The 27046-nt window shown below is 41.1% G+C and overlaps 3 protein-coding genes across 5 annotated transcripts in view; 1 reads left to right on the forward strand and 2 right to left on the reverse strand.

Annotated features, from left to right (window-relative positions):
• Positions 1 to 8121, reverse strand: olfml2bb (olfactomedin-like 2Bb). Its single transcript, XM_034613034.1, has 9 exons — positions 7797 to 8121; positions 6378 to 6650; positions 6095 to 6202; positions 4364 to 4528; positions 3815 to 4004; positions 3344 to 3703; positions 3068 to 3244; positions 2188 to 2384; positions 1 to 802 (listed from the first exon to the last, which is right to left on the reverse strand). The coding sequence occupies exons 1-9, from the start codon at positions 8091 to 8093 to the stop codon at positions 413 to 415; spliced, it is 2157 nt and encodes a 718-aa protein (XP_034468925.1). The 5' UTR covers positions 8094 to 8121; the 3' UTR covers positions 1 to 412.
• LOC117777908 (protein Niban 1-like) overlaps positions 8072 to 27046 on the forward strand; it is a 21267-nt gene continuing 2292 nt past the window's right edge. The window contains exons 1-14 of one of the 2 annotated variants that reach the window (XM_034613004.1): positions 8072 to 8305; positions 9424 to 9510; positions 12483 to 12613; positions 12712 to 12849; positions 14001 to 14118; positions 17624 to 17785; positions 23060 to 23175; positions 23252 to 23356; positions 23879 to 24041; positions 24125 to 24306; positions 24521 to 24667; positions 24835 to 24945; positions 25884 to 25991; positions 26090 to 26201. In XM_034613004.1, coding sequence (XP_034468895.1) covers positions 8092 to 8305; positions 9424 to 9510; positions 12483 to 12613; positions 12712 to 12849; positions 14001 to 14118; positions 17624 to 17785; positions 23060 to 23175; positions 23252 to 23356; positions 23879 to 24041; positions 24125 to 24306; positions 24521 to 24667; positions 24835 to 24945; positions 25884 to 25991; positions 26090 to 26201 — 1894 coding nt within the window. In that variant the 5' untranslated portion in view covers positions 8072 to 8091. The remainder of the gene's footprint in view (positions 8306 to 9423; positions 9511 to 12482; positions 12614 to 12711; positions 12850 to 14000; positions 14119 to 17623; positions 17786 to 23059; positions 23176 to 23251; positions 23357 to 23878; positions 24042 to 24124; positions 24307 to 24520; positions 24668 to 24834; positions 24946 to 25883; positions 25992 to 26089; positions 26202 to 27046) is intronic. The other variant, XM_034613005.1, reaches the window with a different exon arrangement.
• The window catches only part of LOC117777910 (kinesin-associated protein 3-like), a 35861-nt gene continuing 19641 nt past the window's right edge, over positions 10827 to 27046 (reverse strand). The window contains exon 21 of one of the 2 annotated variants that reach the window (XM_034613009.1): positions 10827 to 10845. The gene's annotated coding sequence lies outside the window, so the exon portion shown is untranslated. Of the gene's footprint in view, positions 10846 to 21429; positions 21441 to 27046 lie in introns of those variants that run through there. The other variant, XM_034613010.1, reaches the window with a different exon arrangement.

Below are 27046 nucleotides of genomic sequence, written 5' to 3' on the forward strand. Positions count from 1 at the left end.
CTGAATGCTGTATTTTGCACTGATCGTTACGCTTCGTTTTCATACTAGAACATTCCAGGCTTTATGCTAAGGAAAGTTAAATGTATTAGGTATCATCTCCAGCACCCCTGACAGCTGAAGCCGAGAAGCTCTATAGTGCTGCTATGGAAATTTAAGAGCGTACAATGAAAACCGTCTTAACCTGGAGAGAGATCATGGTAAATGGGGCCCTGGCTGGTTAATACTGACTTTGGTGTGTGTGGTAGAGCAGCAGTTGAGGTTGATACTAAAATACATTCACTTAGACTGATCCATAAAAAACATTGATCTGTTCAGCTAATCTTCTGTCCTCAGCTTTGACTTGAACTCATCTATCCTTCTGTTGACCATCCCTGTTGCCATCACTTCTTCCATCTTGTGTCCATTCATTGTGCTAATAAGCAAAGATGACATCATACATCATCTGATGTCCATCATCCCAGGCGTACAGTTTCTTGTCCAATGGGCAGTAAGCCAGTTGTGAGGTGTGCGCGTGCATGTTCGTGAAGGCAAGGCTCGGCACGGTGTGTGTGAGCGTGTGCGTGTCGAAGGCATAAGTCACGTTGGCGTAGCGGTGCTCCATACTGTTCACAGCATAGAGCACGCCACAAACCAGGAAGCTATTTCCGTAGCGACCACGCCGAAGACCTGTGCGGAAGCTCCGTATTGGCTGAAGGTCGCGGGGATGGAGTTGGGTTAGCAGGATTACTTCCTGGTGAAAGCCCTCTGTGTCCAGAGCAGGGTAGAGTAACCACAGGCCAGACTCATCCACAGCAAACTCCACCTGGGAAAAAGAGAGCCACAAGTTTAACACCAGATTTTGTACCATCCATTTACACACCCACATGTATAAACATAGGACCCAGGTTGAAAAATACAAGAATTCAGCTTTAAAACCACTACAGTATATTAAATTTTGGGAAAATTGCTTTATACTACTTCTAGTGAGTGAGATTATTATTTATTTATTATTATTATTTCCATGGCTTATTTCTAAGCCTGGAGTTGGAGCTGGAGTCATGATTTGCTAAGTTTAGTCAAGGCAACAAAAACCCACCTTCCTCTGTGCAAAATGCATGACAATAAAAGTGTTTATCATAGTTAGACATATCACACCCAGATGTACTTAGCTCTCTTACCATTTGCCCCATAGACTCACTGTGTCGACGCCTACAGCAAGATAATAACTAGATGCAGCAAAACTTTCTGTGATTATTTAAAGACACGATAGAAATCTTTAGGTCAGAGCTGAACACGGCAAAGCTACTTTTAAGCTGTGATGCTGTTTGCAGGTGAAACCAACCTCCTAAGAATCTTAAATGGGCCTCAACATTAGACACTTTCAAAACTAAATTAAAAACACTATTGTTGTCCAGTGTCTTGAATTGATTGGTTTCTCTACTGCACTTCAGCTTCTGTAAAGTTATTTTAATGCCTGAAAGGCTCTATAGAAACGACATTGCCTTGCCTATCACCACCTGAATTCTAATAAGCATCGTCCGTACACAAACAACAATGTCTCTAAAACTATTTTCTATATTCATGGTTTTCATAATGGAAATATTCTATGCGAACAGCAAGCCAGGCACGGAGACTGTCTGCAGCTCCACACAGACTGACATTAAAACCTGAGCTCCCCATGTGGCAAATAAGTCACAGAGTGTTAACTCTGTGTCACCCTGTCAAAATGTTTTGAGCTTCAAAGATGTTTATTACTTCTGCTGACTTTTGGATAGAGCAAGCTGTTTCCTCCTTGCTTCACGTCTTAAGGCTAAGCTAACATGTGCAACATCCTGTCTTTCTTCCCCTCCTTCCCTTACCCGGCTGAGGGCCTCCTGTGGCTCCACCCACAGACTGTATACAGGAAGCCAGCTCAGCTGGTTCACTCTTCCTGAACAAAGAGACCTGGCAGGCCTCATGCTCAAAAGTTTGGTATGTGTGAATGAAAAATGTGAGTTTGCCATATTTGATGGTCAGTGAACAGATTTGATCTATAGTGTGTTGATGTTTAGGTAATAGTTTTTTCTTTTGCTTTTGTTCCCTCTCTGACCTTTTCAGGTCCGTGAAGGGGTCCTGAGTGTGTATTCTTTGAGTAAATCATCATGCAGTGTCTCCTGTGGGGTTACATCACAATTACCATGCTCACGCAAAGTGTGCTACGAGTCTTACCTCAGTTTGCGTTCTGTGAGCTTGCTCCTCCAGTATCGCATCGTGCAGCGTGGTCCAGGCGGCGACATATCGGTGCCTCAGGTCGTATCTGATGACATCCCTGCTGAACGCACGGTTGTAGTAGAAAGCCCCATTAAACACGACGTGGCCCGTGCCGGTGAAACTATAGGGCAGCTTGTATGAATTACTCGCCTGACCTGAGCAGGATGAACAAGCAGAACACATGCAGCCGGTCAGAATTACACGTGACAACAAACGAGTGAAACAAAGCACAACGTGGATCCAAACAGGAGCTGCTAACAACAGGATACAAACACATCAGGTTTCGTCAAGTTGAATTTAAGACTTTTTAAAGACCATAATGAAATTTAAGACCTATGTCAAGTATAATAGATACTGTAGCTGAGTCCCAGAATTACTTTACAATAATTGAATGTAAGGTGACGTAGAGGAGTAGAGAATAAATCTCGAAACTCTGCAATATCTAGCTAATCCATATCCATAGTCTTTCCCTCAGCCAGGCCGAATGTACTTTTATTAATTCTAACCAACCATCAGTTCCACATTAGTCTTGTTCTTGTTTTTTTTACGACGTGCTAGTAACAGTATCATGGACAAAGAACTACAACACGGAGGCATTACAAACTAATCATAACTCCAAAACATTCAAAAAAGCTATTTTTAAGAGCAACAAAAGAGACTTTTTGAAAAGGGTTCAGATTATTACATTTAGACTTTTTAAGACCCTGTGTGTAGTAGCACTGTAAAATATGTGTCAGAAAAAAAAGAAAGAGATAGGTTAACTTAAACTTAAACAGTTATTTCACTTCCACATACACACACACACTCACACACAAACACACAGAGACACACAAACAACCTGATTTGAAGGTGTCCATGTCTCTGAACTCTTGCAGGTTGTTGCCATAGAGCCCGCTGGTTAGGTAGATGACGTTGCCATGGCCGCGTGCATCTCTCATCCAGGCTCCGTCACTTAGGCCGTAGGAGTTGTGCTGGACCGGATCAGAGAGGCTGGCTACTGTGTCCTTACACATCCCTGCAAGAACACATACATGAATCAGGAACATCACAGGATCTCAATTATAAATACATGCATTCACTAACTGATAAACTAGTGTACTATATGTGTCTCTACCAGGCTTCTTGGTGGTCTTCGGCTGGTCCTTAGGGCTCTCCGTCCAGCTAAGTCGTCTTTTGGGTTCCTGCTGAGACCCTGCCGTGGGAGGCGCATCAACAGGTGGACTTATATTGGAACTTGAAGCTTGTATGGTGGTGGGGGCTGGTTTGGCTGTAGTGGTGGTTTGTTGGGTGGTGGTGGGATGATCGGTTAGCGGCTGGGTTGGTGCTGGACTGCTTACTCTCCTTGATGCCTCCTTGCCGTCTGGTTCTGTGCTCACAGTGGGCGCAGGTCCTGGATCCTGGATGGGGAAAGTCCTGTCAGGTGGGAGCTGGTCAGAAATCAGTAAGTCCCATGAAGTATGTGCAGTCAGAGTCGCTGTGAGAGAAGGAAATAAGACAGGACATTTTTTAACATTTATTTTACTTCAGTCTCAAGTCACTGTAATAGTTGTTGGGATATCAATCATTAGAGATGCACCAGACTTACTATTCTTTGCCCTACCTCTGTCATTCGTCTTATAGCTCTCTTCTTCTGCCTTATAGAAGGTCATGCCCTTGACGACCATGCTGTTCTTCTCTTTGACTGGCTTTTGACTTGCTGTCTTGTTGCTGGTTGGCTCTTGTTGTTCCAGAACATCTTGCTGTTGGTTCTTCTTCAGCTGAACGTCATTATTCTTCTGCAACAGCACGAGCAACATTCAGTCCAGTTTATAAAGAATTTGGGCTTTTTTGCAGTTAATATGTTTTGGGATACAGATTAAAAAAATATGTATATATCTGTTCAGACACACATTTTCAAATAATGGGTATCATATCAAATCAAATTGAATTCTTACAGTCCATATTCACAAATCATAATTTGCCTAGTAGGGTTTAACAATCTGTATATGGTGCAACATCCTTCGTCCTTACCCTCTGACTAGTGTGAGGAAAAACCTTTAATAAGGGAAAACACAGACACCTCTGGGACAGTCACAAGTGAGGGATCCCTCTCCCAGGACGGACAGAGGGGCAATAGATGCGTGATAATGAATACCTGTTTGTTAGCGGAGGCAGGGGCTCGATTCTTCTGTCCTGTATGACTCAGATCAGTCACTTTCTTTTTCTTCTGCTGGGCCTTCTTCTCCTTCTCCTTCTCTTTTGCTCTGTCCTTTGCACGCTCTTTCTCTCTTGCTCTCTCTGTAAAGTTACGTGCAAAGGCCTGGAGCGCAAACACAGGATGACATTAAGGGCAAACCTTTGCATTCACCTGTATGTGATCAGGCCCTTACACTTGCAAACCAATCAATCACACCGCCAATTAACTGATTGATTAGATGGGTTGGGTTGATGTAAAGCAACAGGAAGAGGCCACTGTTCTTCATTAACAAACCAAACAAGTAACAGTATCATCTATCAGTCATCGAGGTTAATAGAAAATATGGTCTTAATGGAACATGATCTTAACGGTCACCTTAATGGTGACAGATCTCCTGCTCTCTGGAGGATTTCACAACAGTCTCTAGAGTTACAGGAACTCCAGTAAAATAAAGGGAGAGAGAGAGATGAGAGATGAAAAAAGGTTTCCAGCCAGACACTGATTGAACGTTGCAGTTTATGGTCACAGCCTTAAACTCTAAGGAGTGACATTCCCTTTGTGCAAGGCAATCATCTTCAAATGAATCATACTGGAATCTTACCACAATGCAAAAAGACATACATGGGGATTTAATGGCATCTAGGGATCTTCAACCAAAAAAGATACATATGAATGTTACTAATTAGATTACATATATTTAAAATTGCAGTTAGTAATGAACATGAAGGCAACATAGATTAATCCATCCATTTTTTTTATACTCAGAGCTGCTATCTACCTCCTAATTCCACAAACATCTGTCTGTCTGAGGAATGCATGTGGGCTGCGGCCAATAATATCTGGCTCGTCTGCTCATTATGAGGATTTAATTTGTTTTCTTTCACCATATTGGGCTGACACAGAAATTCACGGGTGATCTCATGGCAGCAACATTCATATAATCACGCCCTCTTTGACAAGCTGTCTTCAAAGTATAAGCACAACATTCCTTTTGCCGTACTGCTCCATATTGATCTGAGTTAGAGAGCTTTTATTTCGAAAAGTTGCAAACTTGGGTCTGAAGATTGTGAAAATTCATACATACAAATTATGGAAAAATAACACCAGTTCAGTTCATCATTCAATCTTATCTATAAACCAAATACTTGAAGTAAAGCAAATCCAGTTTTCTGTCATGAAAAACATTGACTATAAAATCTTAATTGCAGATAAACCAGGTGGGTTTAACAAAAGGTTTCAAACGTCTCTCTGCACCAACTGTGTTTTTTATAAACTGACTGTTTATAAAAAAGCTCTGCACACAACGTCCTGCAAATAAGCACTGAAAAGTGACAGTATATTGTAGAACTGTTTGATGAGGACTCACTAATGATAAGTAATAATTCTAAAGTATAGAGCATTAGCACAGGACAAGCAAACAGCCCATTCCAATCAGACAGGTTTAGAACAGGCACTGCACTAGCGGTAGTTACACATTTTAGACAAACTTTAGTGAGAAAATCAAACTGAATGTTTGCACAATGAGGTGGATAAGTCACACACACACCAAGTGGAAATTACAGCTTTCATAGATTGGTGCATTGTGCACATGTATGTGTGTGTGTGTGTGTGTGTGTGTGTGTGTGTGTGTGTGTGTGTGTGTGTGTGTGTGTGTGTGTGTGTGGTGTGTGTGTGTGTGTGTGTCCTCACTTTTTCCATGTTGTCCATCTTGGTCAGCAGTTTGGTGGTGACAGAGTGGAGCTTTAACAAGTCCATTCCATACAGAGAGCCCTCCAACAAGTCCATAATAGTTGCCAGCTTATCAGACAGAAGATGCGCGACACAGAAAGAAGAAGAGAGAAAGAATACGCTTTGATTGTGATTGTAAACAACATCTTTAACTAATGTTCAAACTCTGAACTACTTCAGAAGATTGTTTGACCTTTGTAGCCAATAGATATAGAATAACTTTCCATATCATACATGTTTCTACCTTTATGTCATCCTTGCTGGCCTCCTGCAGTTTTTTAAACCTGTACTCTCCCTCACATGGGTTGACAGCTGAAGGCGGCACCATGCACACACACTTCTTGCAGTCTGTTCCCTTGGTAACCGTCTCCACAGTGTAAAAATCCTGGGACAGCGATGTTGGGCCACTGTCAGGGATACGGCTGCAGTCAGAGCGCTTGATTGGTCGAACAATGCAGCGGCACACACAATCGGAGCCTGATGACACAGTCTTTACTTTGTCGTAATCACCCAGCAACTGAAAGAGAGAAGGACAGAGTTTGTGATTCTTGCTCTGTAAGAACTTTTCAACTCACTCTGATGGGAGGAAACTTTGAAGAAATAATAAATATGAATGTGGACTCAATGCTATGTATTATTATATGCTGTTTATTAGCTATAAGCACGTGAATGAGAGCTAAAAGGAAGTAGGGTAGCAGCATGAGTGATGATGTGCAGCTGCAGCAGTGGTGAGCTGCCTGGGAAGAAGAAAGACCTCATGCGTTTACAAACAGGGCCTTTTTGGTTTGGAGCTCTTACAGTTTGAAGGATATTATATAACCAACCGCCAGAGGGATGCAAACTGTTACCATGGTACACACACACACACACACACACACACACACACACACACACACACACACACACACACACACACACACACACACACACACACACACACACACACACACACACAAGCTCTGGGCCTGATTTACCACGTCTTTTAAGCTGAACTGACAAACTGTGGGATTTTGGGCTGTGTTTAAATGGCAGAGTAAAAAGTGCTGTGTCTACATAACACAATCACTTTTCATACAGGAAATGAGAGATTGGAGATTTGCATCCCCCCAAAAAAAGTGCTTTGAATCCACATGAGGGATTTATTTTCGTGCTAAATGAAGTGAATGGAACTATTTTTTTGCTCCAAATGGGTTCACCACTGAGGAGTGACCTGACACACAAGACTTGAGATCAAGTGAGGTGTTATAAGAGAGTGGGAATTAAACTCTGATCTTTCCAATCATTCTCAGTAAAGGACAATTTATCTGGGTCATGCATCCATCTCCTCCAGGTACAACTACTGTAATAGGCCTACAGGCACCAGATGTTGGGGTATGTGTTGTGCAGATAATTCAGTTCATATGTGCTGTATGTTAAACACATTGAGAATACTCAATACATTAATACAAAAATTACATTTTTACAACCGATGAACACATCTAATGAACTAGGATGATCATGTGAATTATACAGGAGGAAGAAATGTTAATTTGGACACATTGGATAGGTCTGCTCAGATTAGTGCCTCTCTACCAGTTTGAAGTGGATTAGTTGAACAAAGTTTGAGTTTTCTGAATGAAGTTTGGCGACAGATGAGATGTTTCCAGGGACACATGTCACTGACCTGGCTGATGATGTTCTCCTGGTTGTCCAGCTCATCCTCCAGAGGCTCGGCGGTGGGCTGCTCCACTCTCCCCTCTGCACCCGCAGCAGGAGCGTCTCTCCCCGTGGGCCGCTGCTGTTCCTCTCGGGGACCCGGCTCCGCGTTGGCCGCCGCCGCGGAGGGAGCAGCGTCCTGCTCCGCTTTTTGACCCTCCACCGGAGCGTCGGTCGGCGGCATCTTGTCGCTCCTGTCCGCCTCCAGAGCATCGAGTCCGGTCAGAGCACAACACAGGAGCAGCAGAGACAGACGGTGCCACATGTCTCCTGCAGCAGACTCAGAACAGCACTGCGAGAGGAAAGTAGTCCCAGGTAACGATCAGGCAGATCAGCGGGTCCAGGCAGCAGCGACACGAGACTTCCCCCAAAACAAAGCTGAAAAACTTCAGTCCACTGGTTGTGGACCAGCGTGTTATACAGTGAATGGATCCAAAAAGCAGCGGACAATGGAGCGGACCCGCCTCCAAACCACCGGTAAATACAGTGTGAGCTGCACTGAGCTGAGGAGAGAGAGGAGAGGGTCACAGACTGGGATCAGAAACTGTACTGGAGTCTGCATGTGGGCCTGGGAAAATCATTAAAGGAGGATTTACAGATGTGGTTTAGACTGAACAAAGGGGGGGGGGGGGCTGCAGTCTGAAGTCTACATCTCAGCTCAGTTAATCAGTAGGATAAGATAATATAAGATAAGATAAGATAATATAAGATAAGATTAGATATCCTTTATAAATCCTACAACAGGGTAATTTGCAATGTTACAGCAGCAAGGACAGTCAAACATTGACATCACAGTAATGATATATTTATAAATGTAAGGAAATATAAAAAATCTAGAAAAATATTGATGGAATAATAACTAATATATACAGTATAAAGAGTATGTGCACAGTGTGAGAATATACAATGTATGTTTCAATATGCACATTGAAATGGATTGCACATAAACCATTGAATTGCACTGACAGAAAAGGAATATTGCACAGTTAATAGAGTTAGACCTGAGTTAGAGTGCAGCCCATAGGTGAGTGTGGTCTACTGGGAGCAGAGCTGGTTGTACAGTCTTACTTCTGAAGGAAGGATCGACCCGTGACACCTCTGTCGCTGAAGGAGCTGTGATGGTGTCCTGCAGGGGGTGGGACTGGTTGTCCATCAGAGAAGACAGCTTCACCATCATCATCCTCTGTCCCACCACCTCCACTTGGGTGAAAGAATTAGAAATGAAGGGAGGATAACATTTTAATGTATAAAAATGAGGAAAAAAGAAATCTGTGTGTGTGTGTTCCTGAAAAAACTAATGGGGAATAGATAATACTTTAAATTATTATGTATATATTGTGTATTACTGAAGCATCACAACAAACATGCTTTTCCATCTCAGTGTCGACCAGCAGATGGCCCTACGAGTAAGGCTGTGAGACTCTGTGTGTTTTGTGTGATGATGACAGTTGGTGAGACAACTGCTGTGACAAACTTCACCTATAGTTTCAAGTGTCCCGCCCACGCTCGGCACATGCTGCACAGAGGAAATGAGCTGACACATAAGAGCATCTCATCTGGTTGTCATGCATCTCAACTGAATTTATTTTCTACAGAGACATTTCACAGCAAGGGGAACCAAGGCATTATGGGAGCGTCTTCTTCTGGCTTGTTGGATGAGGCCAAAATCAGCCACATTAAAGGTAAAACTAAGAGATCACAACTTTTTTAGCATTCTTCTGCGTAATCTACAGTTTTGCACATTTCTTGTTTAGAGCATTCAAGTTTGAATGCGTTTTCCACGGAGAGTAAAGTGAATAAACAGAGAGGAAGAAGCAGAGACATGTCATTTTAAGAGAAATAACAGAAGCTGTGGGGCTTTGGAGAGGGATGATATTAAGTAATGGTAGCAGGCAGCAGTGATACTTTTAGCTATTGAAGAAGAAACGTGGTGTAAGGGTGTGGAACGGGTCAGGAGAGAAAAATGTATAATTTTGGTGCAGATCCGAATCAAGGGGTGCATCCTGGATTTTATTTTTCATTTTCATTATCTTTGCGTGACAGGGTGATTATCAACCTTTTCCTTGATTTCTCAGATAATAATTCTTGTCGTAAAAAAACAGGCATGATACTGACCTGAGACTTATATTTATGAGTTTTTGCAATTTGGTGCAGATCCAAATAAAAATCTTGAATTTAAATGTGGTTTCATAAGGCGACTGTTGGTCCTTGGTGGAGGAATGCACTCTACTTACTACCCGTCTAGTTTTAATTGGTATTCAGACTGTGAATTTCTACTGTATCAAAAGTGATTGTGCTGAAAGGTGGATGTCAGCTGTTTAGGTTGGTTTACTCTCTACTGTCTGTCTGCTCTGGATCTAAATCTCAAATTAAACAATTACACACTTCATCCAGCTCATTTCTATTAGTCCTATCATGTCTTTTACATGTGTATATACTACACATATATATCTTAAAAACATATATGTTGTATGATTTAAAGCAGTCCAATGCTAAAATGAGAGAAGTGTGTTGTCATTTTGAAAACTGTGGGTAGTAGCAGTGCTGGGTTTGACTCTTCATGGGAGGAGGAAGACAGGAAATCAGGCAGGGGGAGGGGGCTGTGTGACAAACCAACATGGGGACATATATTTACACTGCATGTATGTAGCAGGCCACCAGCATAGCTTTTCTAAATGGGATGACACCATTAAAAAGGAAATTATAATTTAATGTGCAATACAAAATGTGTTGTATCCGGGATGATAATGTAAACCTCAAATGAAATTTAACTTTAAAAAAAAATAACTCATGAAACAAAAAACATTATGCTATGAGAGTGTCTTTGCTCATTTCCATGCGTGCATTCCTATACATGTTATCAGCACAGTTACATCCTGTCACTAATCTCCACTGCAAACTAGAAGGTAATTACAGCCATTTCCAACTATTACATTATTACGGGTTGTCTAATCTCTGTGTGTGTGTTTGTGGGTGTGTATGTGTGTGTCTTTGTGTGTGGGTGTGTGTGTGTGTGTCTTTGTGTGTGGGTGTGTGTGTGTGTGCGTGTAAAGATGAAAGTGAGGCTTCAGGGTGATCCCAAGAATACATGATAATATCCACGCTCTGTAAACGGATGATAAAGAACACATTATGACTGATCCACACCCAAACAAATCAAGAGCCTATAATCAGGAGAGTACAGTAATCTGTCTCTTTGTCTGTACACAACTTAAATACTGTAAGCACTATAAATATGAATTTTGCAATCCCAGATAAAAAATTATCACAATGATAATTCTATATTAGAGCTTCAATAATAATAATAATAATAAACTGTATCTATATAGCAACTTTCAAAACACTGTTACAAAGTGCTTTACGAGACCAACATGAAGAACTGAGTGCAAACAACAATTAAACTGAAGATCATAATTTTTTATCTAAACCTTTTATTGTATCTTTATTGTACAATTGGGCTGTAAATCAGGGGATAGAGCCGGTCTTCCTCTAACCAGTAGGTCAGCGGTTCGATCCCAGTCTCTTCCCCATTCCACATGCCAAGGTGTCCTTGGGCAAGATACTGAATTACTCATAGAAAAAGTGCTACCCTTTGATGCACTTTAAGAATATGTGTGAGAAAGGGTGAATTGCGGGGAAAAAACCAGCACTGTAAAGCTCTTTGAATGATCCTCAAGATTTCATGGAGTGTTTGAGCCCCACTTTTTGTCTTGCAGACCATTGAAAAATGAGCAGATGTATCTTGATAATGTAACCGAAAACCGGCATTCCATGTTTTTTTCTCTTATTTGGTGGAAATTCAAGAAGATAAGAACAAAACAAGTTTTTTTTAGCGTAAATGTTTTTTTTTTTAACATTTAGCACACATGTAGCAACATTATTATACGATCTAAGTTGTGTCCTTCACCACCATAAACGGTATATAAAGATGAATGACACGTCTCCACTTCCTCCCACTATCCAGAAATTTAGCTTAATCCTGGATATGAACGTCGCCATCTTGTGCAGAGTCAGTAGCAATTAGGGGAGGGAGCTGTGGTACCGAGGTCCCATCAATACACGTTTGACTAATCATGAGTCATTCACAGCTGTCAATCATTCACTACATTTTTATAGCATCAAATAACTATTTAAAGCCAAACGTACTGGAGACATAAGCCCTCGGGCATACATCATTAGGCTATGATAAGAATTATCTTAAAATCACATAAACAATCTTTATAGTTCTTTGGTCTCATCCACCTGTAACTCTTTAGCTGCTAAATGTTCCACTATGTTCACTAACAAGTTGCTAACAACATTAGCTTGGTTGTAGATTCCGGCTGGTTGATGAGAGAGGTAAGTGTGAACCAAAACTATAAAGTTATGGGCCAGAAAATCAAAACAATGAGCTAAAAGAGGCTAAATGTTCAGGGTGTATACGTTGACATCATACAGTTATTTAATATGTTTTTGATGTGAAAATATTGATTTGTGCAGTTTTACTGCAGATACATTTATATATTTTCTTGCAATAAATAATGTCTGTGAGTTGATTACTTCAGTTCAGTTTCGAATTAGAAGGAATTGTACTTTTTAAAGGGGCCAGGCAAGTAGAGATATGTATATAATGACAATATTATTTATGAATGTGTATGTGTTTGTGTGAATCCAGGAATTATTGACAGCACGTTCCAGGACTTCAGTGTGTTTTACCGTCAGCAGTACTCTGCTGCCTATGTTGGACACTTACACCAGGAGGTGGAGCCTAAGAAAGAGGGGAGAGGCCTGTTGCTGACTCAGAGGGTAGCAGCATGTTGGATGCAACTGGAAAATCTGTGCACATTTGGTATAAGATGATAAAAATGTAATATATATGTATGTGTGTTTGTGTGTGTGTGTAGCCTGAGTATGCTCCAGAGGAGGTGCTGTACCAAGGTAATGTAAAGTTCTCCTGCTGGGATGAGCAGGGAAAGAAATTCAGAGAGAGGTACGCCGTCCTGAGGAGAGACTACAAAGTTGAGATACATGAAAACAAGGAGGTAACACACTTTTCACATAAATGACATTCAAAATATATGTCTGCCATTGTTTGACACTGGATATTGATCAGGTTTAAAATGACTGTCACTGCCACGTGCATTTTAAGTAGGCTAGTACAGTACGATGGATATGTATGCACCCCTTCATGTGTGTTAACACGCATACAAACACATGTAGTCACAGACATAATGTCAGAGAATACACACAAATATATGTATTATGTATTGATACATTACCTCGCCTCTCACCCTAACTATTACAAATAAATTCCTAACCACAACCCCAATTTTAACCTGAACCTTAAAACCAGATCTTAATCAAACAGTTTTGTTGTGAGGGCCGACTAAATTTCTTTACAACGAGGATTTCAAACCAGAAGTTGTCCAGATAACCATAGAGAGACATGCATACAGAGTCATAGAGACATAGACACAAACTAATTGCCTTGAAAAGAGAATATAAGGCCTGTAGTTGTACCTTTTGTGGAAAACACTTATAGCCATAGCCACAATCTGTTTCTGACTTTCTGTGTAGATATCCTGCAGATGTGGCAGCAGTCCTATAATCCTGGGTGCTTGCTGAACAGCCATGATTATGATAACCTTTGCTATGATGGAATAGTCTATAGGTTTTTAAGGCAGGTGTGATGTACCTGCAGAAAAAGAAAGGGTTCATCTTAACTTCATGATCTGGAGAGAAAACTGGAGACCGAAGCACAGATAGAGAGACCTAAGCCCAGATTGTTGAATATTAATATCAGTGCTGTTTGCACAACAGTAACAAAGGCAGAGCTAATATAGATATAAAATAATATGACACAGATGTTCCTCCCTTCAATGTTTTCAGGAGCAGTGTGCAGGACACAGACGACTGCATCCTCAATTTATAAGCGGATAAGCAAACTGTAATGTCTCAAAACATGTCATTATTACTGTTGTTAAGAGTAACAATCTTTGAGACATATTACTGGTGCTTTCTTGAACTCCAGGAACAATTCTTTTAAAACCGTGTGTAGCAGAGTTGACTTGAGCAAAACTTTCAGACCCGACGTGTTAATCCATCTGGGTCTGCAGCCTTTTTAAACTTTGACATATCTAACAGCTTTGTCCACCAAACTCTCTGTCATTCGTCTCTCTGTTTCCACCTGAAGTCTTTCAATCGTGGATGTGCCGCTAAGTTGGTCCTCCAGCCAACAGGGGGCAGTGTGCTGACCTCAGAACAGGAGTCCAGAGCTCACCTGGAGAAAATGTGTGATGGAATACTCAACGGTAATATTAATGTATTTCTATATACCTAAAGTATTTAACTAAATTCTGTGTTAACCCCCAGCCATTTTTATCAACCTAAATGATCTGCACTGTCTGAGATTCACTCTGATCGTTGACACAAAGAGAAACACAAGCTGACTCTGCTGTATCCTAAGTTTGATTTGAGGTTTCACAGACTCATCAATTCATCATGTGGCAATTTATATTTAGCGAGTGTTCTCTTTTATGCTGTTGTCTGCTGGGAAAGCAACATTACAGGTGAACAGGATCAATAAGTTCAAGAAGCCATGATCTGTCACTGGCCTGACTCCAGACTCTCTTGAGATCATTACAGAGCTGAGCAGGACGAGGAAGTTCTGGAGCGTTCTGTCACAGGACGATCATCTTTTGTACAGAACCTATATTCAAAGCATCAGCAGCAATAAGCTGCTGTTCCCAAAATACTCCACTGAAAGGTTAAAAACTCTTTGTTGATGTAGTCTTTTTCTAAGTATTATTCCTTCACTGTATGAGACGATTACTGGCGTTGTCTGCATTCCGTTTACATGGTTATACATACATCCTATCCTATCCACAATGTATGCACTTAGTAATAATAAGAGCAAACAGCTCTTTTACATTACATTTCATTTAGCTGACGCTTTTATCCAAAGCGACTTACAATAAGTGCATTCAACCATGAGGGTACAAACCCAGAACAACAAGAATCAAGAAAGTACAATTTTCTTCAAGAAATCCAAACTACAAAGTGCTATAGGTAAGTGCCATATAAGTGCTACTAAAGTGCATTTTTTAATATATTTTTTATTATTCAAGGTATAGTCGGAAGAGATGTGTTTTTAGTTTGCGGTGGAAGATGTGTAGACTTTCTGCTGTCCTGATGTCGTTGGGGAGCTCGTTCCACCATTTAGGAGCCAGGACAGCAAACAGTCGTGATTTTGTTGAGTGTTTAGCTCGCAGTGAGGGAGCAGCAAGCCGATTGGCAGATGCAGAGCGGAGTGAACGGGCTGGGGTGTAACGTTTGACCATGTCCTGGATGTAGACTGGACCCGATCCGTTCGTAGCACGGTACCCAAGTACCAATGTTTTGAAAGGAATGCGGGCAGCCACTGGTAACCAGTGAAGGGAGAGGAGGAGAGGAGTAGTGTGAGTGAATTTAGGTTAAAGACCAGTCAAGCTGCTGCATTCTGGATGAGCTGCAGAGGTCGGATGGCACTAGCAGGTAGACCTGCCAGAAGGGAGTTGAAATAGTCTAGGCGTGAGATGACCAGCGCCTGGACCAGAACCTGCGCTGCCTCCTGAGTGAGAAGGGGGCGTATTCTCCTGATGTTGTACAGCATGAATCTACAGGAATGTGTTGTTGCAGTAATGTTGGCGGTAAGGGAGAGTTGACTGTTGAGTGTCACACCCAGGTTCCTAGCAGTCTGATTGGGGGTTAACACGGAGTTTTCAAAGTTAATAGTCAGGTCATGGGTGGGAGAGTCTTTCCCTGGAAGGAAAAGTAGTTCAGTCTTGTCAAGGTAAATTTTCAGGTGGTGTGCGGACATCCAGTGAGAGATGTCAGTCAGACAGGCAGAGTTTTGTGCTGCTACCTGTGTTTCAGATTGGGGAAAAGAGAGGATTAGTTGGGTGTCATCAGCATAGCTGTGGTAGGAAAAGCCGCACGTGAGTGAGAGCCGAGAGAGTTGGTGTACAGAGAGAAGAGGAGGGGACCCAGGACGGAACCTTGAGGGACCCCAGTAGTGAGAGGACAAGGTTCAGACACAGATCCTCTCCAAGATACCCGGTAAGTGCGGTCGTTGAGGTAGGATGAGAGCAGGGAGAGAGCAGAGCCTAAGACACCCAGTTCCTGAAGAGAGGAAATAAGGATCTGGTGGTTCACTGTGTCAAATGCAGCAGAGAGGTCTAGAAGGATAAGGACAGAGGAGAGAGAGGCTGCTCTAGCAGTGTGAAGTTGCTCAGAGACAGCAAGAAGAGCCGTCTCAGTTGAGTGGCCTGCCTTGAAACCAGACTGGTGAGGGTCAAGAAGGTTGTTATGGTGGAGATAGGAGCTGAGTTGATTAAAGATAGTTTGCTCGAGAGTTTTGGAAAGAAAGGGAAGAATAGAGACAGGTCTGTAGTTGTTTACTTGAGACGAGTTGAGGGTGGGTTTCTTCAGGAGAGGGTTAACTCTTGCCTCCTTCGGAGAGTTAGGGAAACAGCCAGTTGACAGGGAAGTGTTGATAAGATGGGTGAAAAAAGGAAGAAGGTCAGGAGCAATAGACTGGAGAATGTGAGATGGGATGGGGTCGAGGGGGCAAGTGGTTGGGCGGGCGGAGGTTACCAAGGTAAGAACTTGATTGGGAGACAGGGGGGTGAAATAAGAAAGTGAAGGGGATGAAGATGAAGTTGATGGAAATGTAGTTATAGAAGGAGGATTAGAAAATGAGGAGCGTCATCTATCTTTTTTGTAAAGTAGTTGACAAAGTGGCTTGGTAGAAGGGTGGAAGGAGGATGGGGAGTGGGGGGGTCAAGGAGGTTGGAAAAGATGGAGAAGAGTTTTTTGGGGTTTGAAAATGAGGATTGAATTCTAGTTTGGTAAAAAGAGCTTTTGGCTGCAGAAATAGAGGCAGAGAAAGAGAAGAGATTGATAAGTGAGCAGGTCATCAGGGTGTTTAGATTTTCGCCATTTCCTTTCTGATGCTCGCATCGTGGCTCTGTCGGCACGCACCGAGTCAGACAACCACGGAGGTGGGGAGGACTTGCGGACCTGTCGTGAAGAAGAGGACAGAGAGAATCAAGAGAGGAAGACAGAGTAGAAAGGAGAGTGTCTGTAGCAGAGTTAGGATGCATGAGTGAGAACGAGTCATTTGAAGGGAGGTCTGATAAAACAGAGGAGGCCAGAGAGGAGGGAGAGAGGGAGCGAATGTGGCGACGAACAGGTACAGAGTCTGTTGATGTGGTAGGGTTGTCAGTTTGAGAGAGTGGGAGAGAGTAAGAGATAAAGAAGTGGTCAGACACATGAAGTGGGGTTACGGCAGAAGTGGTGCTACATGAAGAGATGTAGAGCAGTTTCTGGTGAAAATATAGTCATGTTGGTTACCAGCTTTGTGAGTAGGAGGGGAAGGACTGAGTGAGAGAGCAAAGGAAGAAAGTGGTGCTCTTCATGTAGCACCACTACTGCCGTTTATAATACACCTAAAATTAGCAATATCCGGTATCTGTACACTCGAATTATAGTGAGGTGACAGAAAAAAAAAAACTTCCCCCTAACATAACCTGTGTTTGTTTATTCCTGAAAATATAAATGTACAGTTCAACCAATGCACATGGTTTCTTTGGAAGATGAATTATCTGTATTTTGTCTTATAGGGCTTGTTAAGAAGATATGATGTCATTAAAATAATGAGTTGCTGTGCATGTTTAACATAAATGCTTTTATTGTTGAACATAAACCTATGTATGGTCCTGAGAAAATAGAGTCACGCCCTCACCTGTAACACACCCTTACCGTCTGTGTGTTTAGGAGTGAAGGAGGATTCTTCTCCGGTGGTGTCATCTCCAGATGTGATTGCTGTGTATCTGCACCTGCCCTACACAGGCCATGCCTGCTTCCTCTTTCAGCAGGAAGAAGAACGAGATCACTTCCTGTCTGCGCTCAAGACCTGCATTAGACACCGTAACCTTGGTAAGACATTCATACAGTTACTGTTTCTGTGGCCCAGTTTTACACCCTGTGCTGTCTCTCTGTTTGAAGTATGGAGTCCAATCAGAATAAGAAAAATGATTAAACTAAATGAATTTAACATGGTAACCTGGGAAAGATGCTCAACTTGATGGTACATCCCACTCCAAGATACAGCTGAAAATCTGGAATAAGATTGTTACCAATTTCATCAAACTTTTCAAAGAAGGATCAACGTCCCCTTACATTTGACTGCATAACCATTGTATTTAATTTGCTTGTTTCATTTTATGGTTTGATTAAAAAGGTGAAACCAAGACATAAAACACACCAGACCTAATAAGGACAGAGGTTTGTTTTCTGCTTGTGGGCTTATTACACAGGTTCAGTTGTGTAATGGTGAAATCTTGAAAGCAGCTGACTCATGGGAATCGGGAAATTGACAAAGGGAAATTCATTGTGCCATAACAAGAAGCAGAGAAAATCAGTTCTAGTTCAAATCCGTCCAACAATTAAATACCCCACCAACACTCCCAAATGTATAAATAACTAATTATGGTTTCATTAAAGCCCAAGTGCTGAAATTATTTCTTGGGTGAAAAACGTATTACCTGTTGTCAATCATGAAATTTAGCTTTACCATTTAAAAGAACAGGTTTTCCTGCAAAGCATTTCAAAACACATCTTGACGTTAGCTTTGTGCCAGAGATTTATACCACCTTTAATCATCATCTCACTCTCCTCAATTACTGATACAACATGACTGGAATTTCAGCTTAGACATGAAGTGTATTTCGCATCAGGCAGTATATAGACTGATGTATTAAAGAGTTCTTCATCCTTTTACGTTTAAACCGGCAGACTTTCACTTTCCTTTTCAGTTTTTTTCAACCAGTTTACCATAAACAAAGTCTTTATTTTTAAACATGATTTCCTTGGTGTTGATAATATTTTTCTTATTAATTTTATCTTTAGCCACATACAGTTCAGTACTAATTAGTCTAGGTTAATCTAGGGAACTATTATGAAAGATTCCCCACCACAATCAAATCATGCTTTAAGCTCTTCCTTACTGCCAGGGGACCATTTCCTAACTCCTCTTACCTAATACCTTTGACGTTTTATAAGTTAAATACTCAACATGAGGATCAGAGTTTGAGACAAGAAGTCTGATTGTGAATTCATAAGCTTTTAAAATAAAACCCCTCTCCACATTGGGATTACAGATCATTCCTCTTTTCAATAAACTTGCAGCACCAGAGATTGTTTATGTTCAGTATATTCAAATCCAAACACATTTGCATTTCATTTGGTTGGCATTTCTAACAGCACCTGTTAGAGGAAATCCACAGAAGGTGTTGGTCATGTCCAGTTGAAGCCAGCTTTCACCTCTCAGTGAAACATGTTAAAGGTGCATCAGAAAATTCAAAACAGGAGCTACCTTGCATATTGTCAGATCTCATCCACCTTGTCATCCACCAGAGAACATAGTTACCTGAGGATATTATCCTCAATTATAACAGATACCTCCTCTCTTTCTTCCAGTGGCCTCCTCACCTCGTCCTTTGGGGAAAGGGATTAAGCTCTATAGAGTCTCTGTAGGAGAAAAGGTATAATGACATATGAGAACATAATCCCAAAAGAGCAGAGGTGGGAAGTAACAAGGTTCAAATCCTTACTCCTTATATTTTCAAAACACTTACTTTGTCTTAATGCTTTTGGGAGGAATTGTGTATTTCGTTTGTTTTTTTATTTCGCAGCGCCACTTTCCCAACATCAAGACAGATTTCAATGCAAATGGATGGGACAGTATCACACACGGAATTAAGAATTGTATTTGATTAAGAATACTTAATAAAATACATTGTACACATTTCATCCTCAAAAAATGTTTCTTGCTTTAACCCCTGTTTTTAGTATTTATTTTATTGTTTATTATATTGTTTTTGAAGTAAGAGTGGTTTAAGTTAAGTAGTCTTCAAACTATATTAATGAGACACAAGTCTCAGGTTTCTTTACATGGATACAGTCGGTGTGTTAGGCTTTTAAAGATTCAAACATGATGCATTGGGATTTCTGTAATAATGTAAAGATGACAGAGTCAAATATTTAACTGTTGTAGCTGCTGCTCTTCACTTGAGTTTGTCACTTGTGGTTTTGGTTGCCCTGGCGACAGATAAAAATATTACTGCAGATTTCCTGTGTGGTTTGCTGGCATATGAAGCAACAGTCACCCTTTTACTATATGTCACAAGGTTGTTAAAATATGAGATGTCACATCTGCGCAGTCACCATAGCAACAGAAAGCAACACACAACACACAGATAGCCAGCAGTGACTGTTGGTGGTGGCACAAAAAAGTGTTGATCTTAATAATCCTAACGTATTAATTATAATAATAAACTTAATAATAATAACTTTATTCGTATAGCACTTTTTCATACAAGTTTCAAAGTGCTTTACAACAAACAATCTAAAATTCACAAACAGAGTAAAAAAAAAGATAAAGATAATAAAAGTCATAGACAAGAATCAATCAATCAATCAAATTTTATTTGTATAGCCCATATTCACAAATCACAATTTGCCTCATAGGGCTTTAACAAGGTGTGACATCCTCTGCCCTTAACCCTCAACAAGAGTAAGGAAAAACTACCAAAAAAACCTTTTAACAAGGTAAAAAGAACGTAGAAACCTCAGAGAGAGCCACATGTGAGGGATCCCTCTCCCAGGACGGACAGAAGTGCAATAGATGTCAAGTGTAAACCTTGACATCTGTACCTGGTTCTAGGCTTCATTATTTTTTTAATTGCTGTATGAAAAAGAAGTGAGATTAAACAGGTAAACGATCCTGCTAGTCTAATCTCTTCTGTCAGATTGTTCCAAACTGTAAGGGCCCTCACAACAAAGGCTCTATCTCCAATTTTAAAACCAATCCTAGAATAAACAGGTAGCCAGAGCAAGGATGCTAAAACAGGGGTGATAGGATTACACAACTGATGATGGCTCTCTCTAGTGTCTATAAAATTAACTTTAACCAGTGTTGACTAGCCTCTTTGTTTTATAAAACTCAATAAAATCTAATTCAAATTTTCTAATCTAAGTTATAGAATACTTGCTTTTCATAGAAAGCTTGTGTTTCTGTAGTTTAAGGAGCAAAGTGCATGCTTTAGTCTGATCTGTCAGCAGTAGTGGATAATCACCTGAAACTGTGGCCCAGAATGAACAAACCAATACTCTAGAGCAGGGGTTCCCAAACTTTTCAGCCCGCGACCCCCAAAATAATGGTGCCAGAGACTGGCGACCCCCATCGGCCCTGGATGTGGTATATAATGTTGCGCACAGCCACGCACACATGGACATTAAATTCACATTACTTTCAGGTGTGCAAATAAAAAACCTTTTTCAAACAACTTTTTGTGACATTTGTCGCTTTTTAAAAAAAATGTTGCAATAATTTTACTTAAATTCAACTTAATTGAAGTACTTTTGGTGACATTTATCACTACATTCCTCCATCAGTCTGTACTTTTTCAAAAATAGAGAAAAAATTAATTCAATTATAATCACTTTGTTACAAAGATGATAAAGCTCAACCAAAAAGAACACAGGCATGTGACTGGGGCGTGAACGAGCTCTGATCTCACTGTGTGTGTCTCTCTGAGCGAGTGAGTGGGGGCGGAGCCCCGGGGCCTGTGTGTGTGCGCTGTCTGCGAGCACACACACATACACACACACACACACGGCCGCTCCTGGTATTTCATGCTGGCCTGATACGATGATGATTTAACAACCCTCATGTTCACGTTCAACATATGAAAACTGATTCGTAAAGTCCACCGTTCGCGAAAAATATGCGCGACATGCACAACCCTGTACAGGGAGCCACTGCAGAGGGGCTGAAGAGCCGCATGCGGCTTCAGAGCCGCGGGTTGCAGACCCCTGGCTACGGCGAAAGAACGATTTGTTTACTGTTCCACCGCTAAGGAGATGCGGACGTCAAAACATTAGTTCAGCTATAACATTAGTTCCGCCTCACATTTCCCCCTCCCGGTCGCGCGCCCCACCGGTGGGTCAGGTTTAGATTAAAATAAGGTGTAGATTAAGTTTAATGTAGTGGTCAGGGTGTTAGCATTGATCCCCACTATTTGGACTAATTCAGATAAGGTGAGCATGCCATTGACAAATGGATTACTTGCAAATTGCAAATTTCCCCATTGCGGGACTAATAAAGGACTTCTTAGTTTAAAGTTTCTACTTCAGTTTTACAGGATTCCTGATGTCTTGAAAATCTGGAGCATCACATCACGTGTCAGTGACATCATTCATACAAATCAGTGTTAAGCTGCATTGGTGTAATAAATACTAATGGTGATAAAGGGAAGTGTGTTCAGCATTGCAGGAGCTTTCTGTTCCTCAAAAGTATTCTAGGAAAAGAAGGCCCAAAGGCATTATGGGCAACTTGACCCCAAATGATATAATAAAATGGCACACCAAAGAAAAAGCAGAATACAATATAACGTCAATAAACTGTAAAGACTGGTATTGGGATAAAGAAAGTGTATCAAGTTTCACCCAGTGTAACTGTGGAATTGTGGTGAGTCTGTACACAAATATATCTCTGTGGCACAGGAGAATACGATTTGGATCCACACACAGTTAGTACAGTTGAAGCAGGACCACTTTAGTCAAAATTAATTTTAATCAATTGTAAATTCCAAGTTATATTTGGAGGTACAACTCAGTTCTGAGACCACCCTGACCTTCCAGATATGCACGTGGCAGGGAGAGCATACGTCCCGTCCCTTCCATGAGCCTTCATGAAACGTAAGGCAGTGAGAATTCCCAGCACAGAATAGAACAGCCATAAATGACAACACAGGACAGTGATTAGGTCAGACTCAGATGGAAATGAGGTGCTGGGTGGAGGTGGGTTGTGAAGTGGAAGCAGAAAGACTATGGGCAGCTAAAGCAGCTTAAATAGAGCACACAATATGAAGTTTGCCAATTGAAGGCAACCATTCACACTCATAGGGCTTAACAAGGTGTGACATCCTCTGCCCTTAACCCTCAGCAAGAGTAAGGAAAAACTACCCCCAAAATCATAGAAACCTCAGAGAGAGTCACATGTGAAGTATTGCCAATAGTGGTAATATATGTGAGAAGGCATATTGTATATCAAGCATTCTAGAATAATCATAATCCACGATCACGATCCACGATCCACGATCCACGATCCTCTAGAATCATAACAACTCTCTTCCTCACTTCCTGCAGACCCCTGGTGTGAGTCCTCCTACGAGAGCCAGGCATACATGCGAGCACTCCGACTCTACCGACAGGACAAAGGATGCTATGAATCCTGGGATATGCTGCTCGGAACAGAGGAGGAGGTCAGTGCATGCACACGTGCACGCACAGACAAACACAATGCTTCGTCTACTTGCTCAATCAACTGTGTTCTCCTAGGTTCTGGCCTCCCAGGTGATGGAGGAAGTGTTGCCCTGGTTGCAGAGTCAGCTTCAGTCCAAAGTGAAGGGCAAGAAGACAGAGAGGATACGACAGTGGTTGGCTGTGAGTTAAACTTATACACCCGAGTCAGGCCGAGAGGGTTGTTGTGGTGTCCTCCAGCTTGGGTCCTCTTAAAACACATAAACCTCAGCTGCAGTCTTTGTGCTGAGTGACAGGCGGCTTCACTCGACAGTTTGCTTCAGTCATGTTACACACTTTTACTTAATGCAGTTTTACTCAACTATCAACTGTCTGACAGACCTTGAAGGCATCATGTTATTTGTTTATTCCATTTAAAGAGACTAAAAAGAGATACTGTTGGATTTCTCGTTTCTGCAGGTTTTATGATTTGATGAACTATTTGTCTGCTATGAAATAGTAGCAGTTGCTATGATACAGCTTGATACATTGCCCCCTAGTGGCCAGATCATCAGTTATTGTAGATTTAAATAATTCTGACTTTTCTAATATTTCCTAAATAAAAAAACGATACAGAAGTGAGCTGTGATTACAATTTATAGTTTATTTAAAAAAACTTGTGACTCAATGAGTGCAGCATATGTTTTGTCGGTTTTATGTGTTTAGACAGTGCACGTAACCTACACGTTGGCGCTGGAACAGCTGATATCAAGTATGGAGGTTCTGAGGGAGGAGTGTCGTCAGACAGCATCAGCCAATCAAGCGCTGATCAGATCCAACCTAGACCAGATAATGTCTTCTCTGTCCTTCCTGGAGCAGAAAGTCAGAGGTACAGCACTATGACCTTTAACACCTAAAGTTTAAACAAACATAGAAAATGTTATTTACTGTGTATGTGTGTGTGTGTTCCAGTGTGTATACGTGAAGAAGCAGAGAAAGTGTACAGCGAATCTGTGGCCCCCTACATGTCCTCCATCCTTGAAGTACTTACAGAGAACATAAGTGCAGGGATTCACGGAATGCAACACACACTGCACACACAGATGGACTCTGCTTTCACACACACAAAGGGAGGAACAGAGGACACCAAGAAGGTGAGAGAAAACTTTTTGTTTTTCTGAGTCTGTGATTCTGTTTCCCAGGTGATTTTATCTGTGTTAACTTAAATAACTCTAAATGCAGAGTCTGAGTTTTTAGCTCATGGTTGTAGTTTTATTTGTGTGTGTGTGTGTGTGTGTGTGTGTGTGTGTGTGTGTGTGTGTGTGTGTGTGTGTGTGTGTGTGTGTGTGTGTGTGTGTGTGTGTCCAGGCCTTGTTCTCTCTGCGCTCCATCAGTCTGGATCAGTGCTACAGGCAGGTGAAGAACCTCACAGAGACGCTTGCTGACTTAAAACTGCGGTTTGGATTGAGCAGCACACAGAGGCTGGTTCACTCTGCACATCTGGAAATGGAGCAGGTATGAACGGCTGCACGTCCATCAGCACTTCACCAAACTCACGGGCTTCATCAAACTGCTCCGTTCAATAACGCGATGGTCTTTGAAGAACGCTGAACAGTGAAAGGTGAAAGCATGGGGTTTGTGTTACACAGAGATATATGGAGTTTATTGTGTGTTTGTTCCAGCTGCTGGACAGTGCTGTGTACACCTTAGAGCTGTTCCTCCAGTCATCGGCCAGACTGCAGCCTTCTGAAATTCCTGTCAAGCTGGAGAGAGCTAAAGAAAGAGTGCTGAAGGTAGAGAGTTACATCACAGAATATTAAATGTTGTCCTATGAAATGTGCTGCAAAACACTTTTGGATATGAAATGCATGACTTCAAGATCTATGAAGAAATTCAATAGAAGATATGTTTTTAAATTTGAATTTAAAAATACAATCACTAAATTGCGATAATTGGTCTTCTACAAAAATATGTGGGTTTCAGAGGTTTAAATTAATGGAAGATATGACATTCAAATAAAATAAAATGCTAAGATGGATGTGAATATATCAGCCCATTAACATAACCCCTCACACACAAGCTGTATCTGTGTAGATTGTGTGTACGCAATATAACATTCTTGTATGTTAGACATTAAATGATTTTAGGTTTCCAAAATACATTTTCAAGTGGTGCTAGATTACAATTCAAGCTCGTCACAACAAGCAGTGAATAACACGCTAGCCTTTTGTCCCATACTAGTGGTTGAATATAATTTGAGTGAGTTATTGACCAAATACATTTCAGTCAGGACAGACTCTGATTTATTGGTTGAACAAACATTTATTGTCATGCACAACAGAGAAAGTGATGGTGAATATTATAAGTCTTTAGATATGATGTCATCGGAATTAGAAGGGGTGAGAGGTGCTGGGAGTGAGACTGGAGGAGATTGGAGTTGAGGCGGGTTAGAGCGGATCACTGAATGACGGCTGACTGTGGAAGAGAGGAGAAGGGATTTAAGGTTTGACAGCAACCGCATGATTGGCTGGAAGAGATTGTGGCAGAATCTGATTGGCCATTTAAAAAAAACTCCACAATCAGCAGATTAATAATCAGAGAGAGGGTGAGATAATTGTGATTGATTGAATGTGGGAAAGTCTTCCTGACTGAACTCAAAGCAGTTTCCGAAAGTGATGTTTATATTAGGACTCAGTATGTGAAAATTGCATGTGTGTGTGTGTTTGAGCAGCAGCTGGACTACGACAGCAGAGTTGTCCAGAGGAGGCTCTATCAGGAAGCTCTGTTGGAGATCACTCTGCCTGCTCTCACCAGGAGGATGGACATCAAGTGGAAAACTGTAGGTGGAATACACAGCTGCAATCTGTCTCACTGTGTCTCACTGTGTCTTTTCAGCACTTTGATCACACAGAGTATTGAGATGTGTTTTGTGTGCAGGAGCTGCAGCAGTTTGAGCAGTACATCTTCTCTGACTACAGCAGCTTCATCCTGATCCATAATGTCCATGAGGATGTTCTGAGAAACATCCTCAGCACGGAGATAGAAACAGGTAAACACACACTCAAAAGCATGCATGCACATAATACACATTTTAATTCATTTTATTAATCCAGTCAGTCTCATCTGCAGTAAAACCTTTATAATGCACAATGAAAGTCACTGCACCATAAACATGTCTGTAGTCTTTACATTGTGTCGGTGTGTTGCTGTCGACTCAACAAGCGCCACAGTAATCTAATGACTTCAGTTGTGTTTGTTGAATGTAGTACGTATGCTCATCTTTTTGTGTGTCAGTAAGTAAACACACAAACACACAGCCAGTGTAAGTGATTTATTGGTGGAATGATATTATATCAGAATTCAAAATGGCTTTATTGGCCAAGTATGTGTACACATACAAGGAATTAGACTCTGGTTTAACATTGATTTCAGACTACTTCTTAAAACATATCTTCTTAAGAGAGCCTTTTATTAATTTTAGCACAATGTTTGATGGCTTTTTTATTCTTATTCCTTCTATTCCTCTATATTTCTTATATATTGTTATTGTCTTATTTCCTGTATTATTTAAATCGCCTGCCTGAATATATATTTGCCTTAGTCCTGAAATGTCATTGTTCATTCATGTTAAACACTTTTTGACTTTGTTTTGAAAAGTGCTGGATAAATAAAGTATATTATTATCAATATTATTATTAAATAGACACAGCTATTTAGCTGTTGTTGAGGACAACAATGAAAAAACTGAACACATTTTTTTAATAGTACAAAAATACTTAACTTACAGTAGTGGATGGTCCGGACTGTACTGTACAATAGTACATGCAAAGAAAGTAGGATATTCGAAACACTAATGACCAACACCATTAAAGTATTCATCATGAGAGTATGTGA

The sequence above is a fragment of the Hippoglossus hippoglossus genome, chromosome 17 (assembly GCF_009819705.1).
Source record: "Hippoglossus hippoglossus isolate fHipHip1 chromosome 17, fHipHip1.pri, whole genome shotgun sequence".
Lineage (NCBI taxonomy): Eukaryota > Metazoa > Chordata > Actinopteri > Pleuronectiformes > Pleuronectidae > Hippoglossus > Hippoglossus hippoglossus.

Excerpts from the sequence above, each read along its gene's own strand:
- olfml2bb (XM_034613034.1), bottom strand. The coding sequence starts at position 8,093 with ATGTGGCACCGTCTGTCTCTGCTGCTCCTGTGTTGTGCTCTGACCGGA. Across the intron at positions 4,529-6,094 it reads AGATGGACAACATGGAAAAA|GCCTTTGCACGTAACTTTAC; the intron begins GTGAGGACACAC and ends TTTGCGCTCCAG. Across the intron at positions 803-2,187 it reads CTCACAGAACGCAAACTGAG|GTGGAGTTTGCTGTGGATGA; the intron begins GTAAGACTCGTA and ends TCTTTTTCCCAG.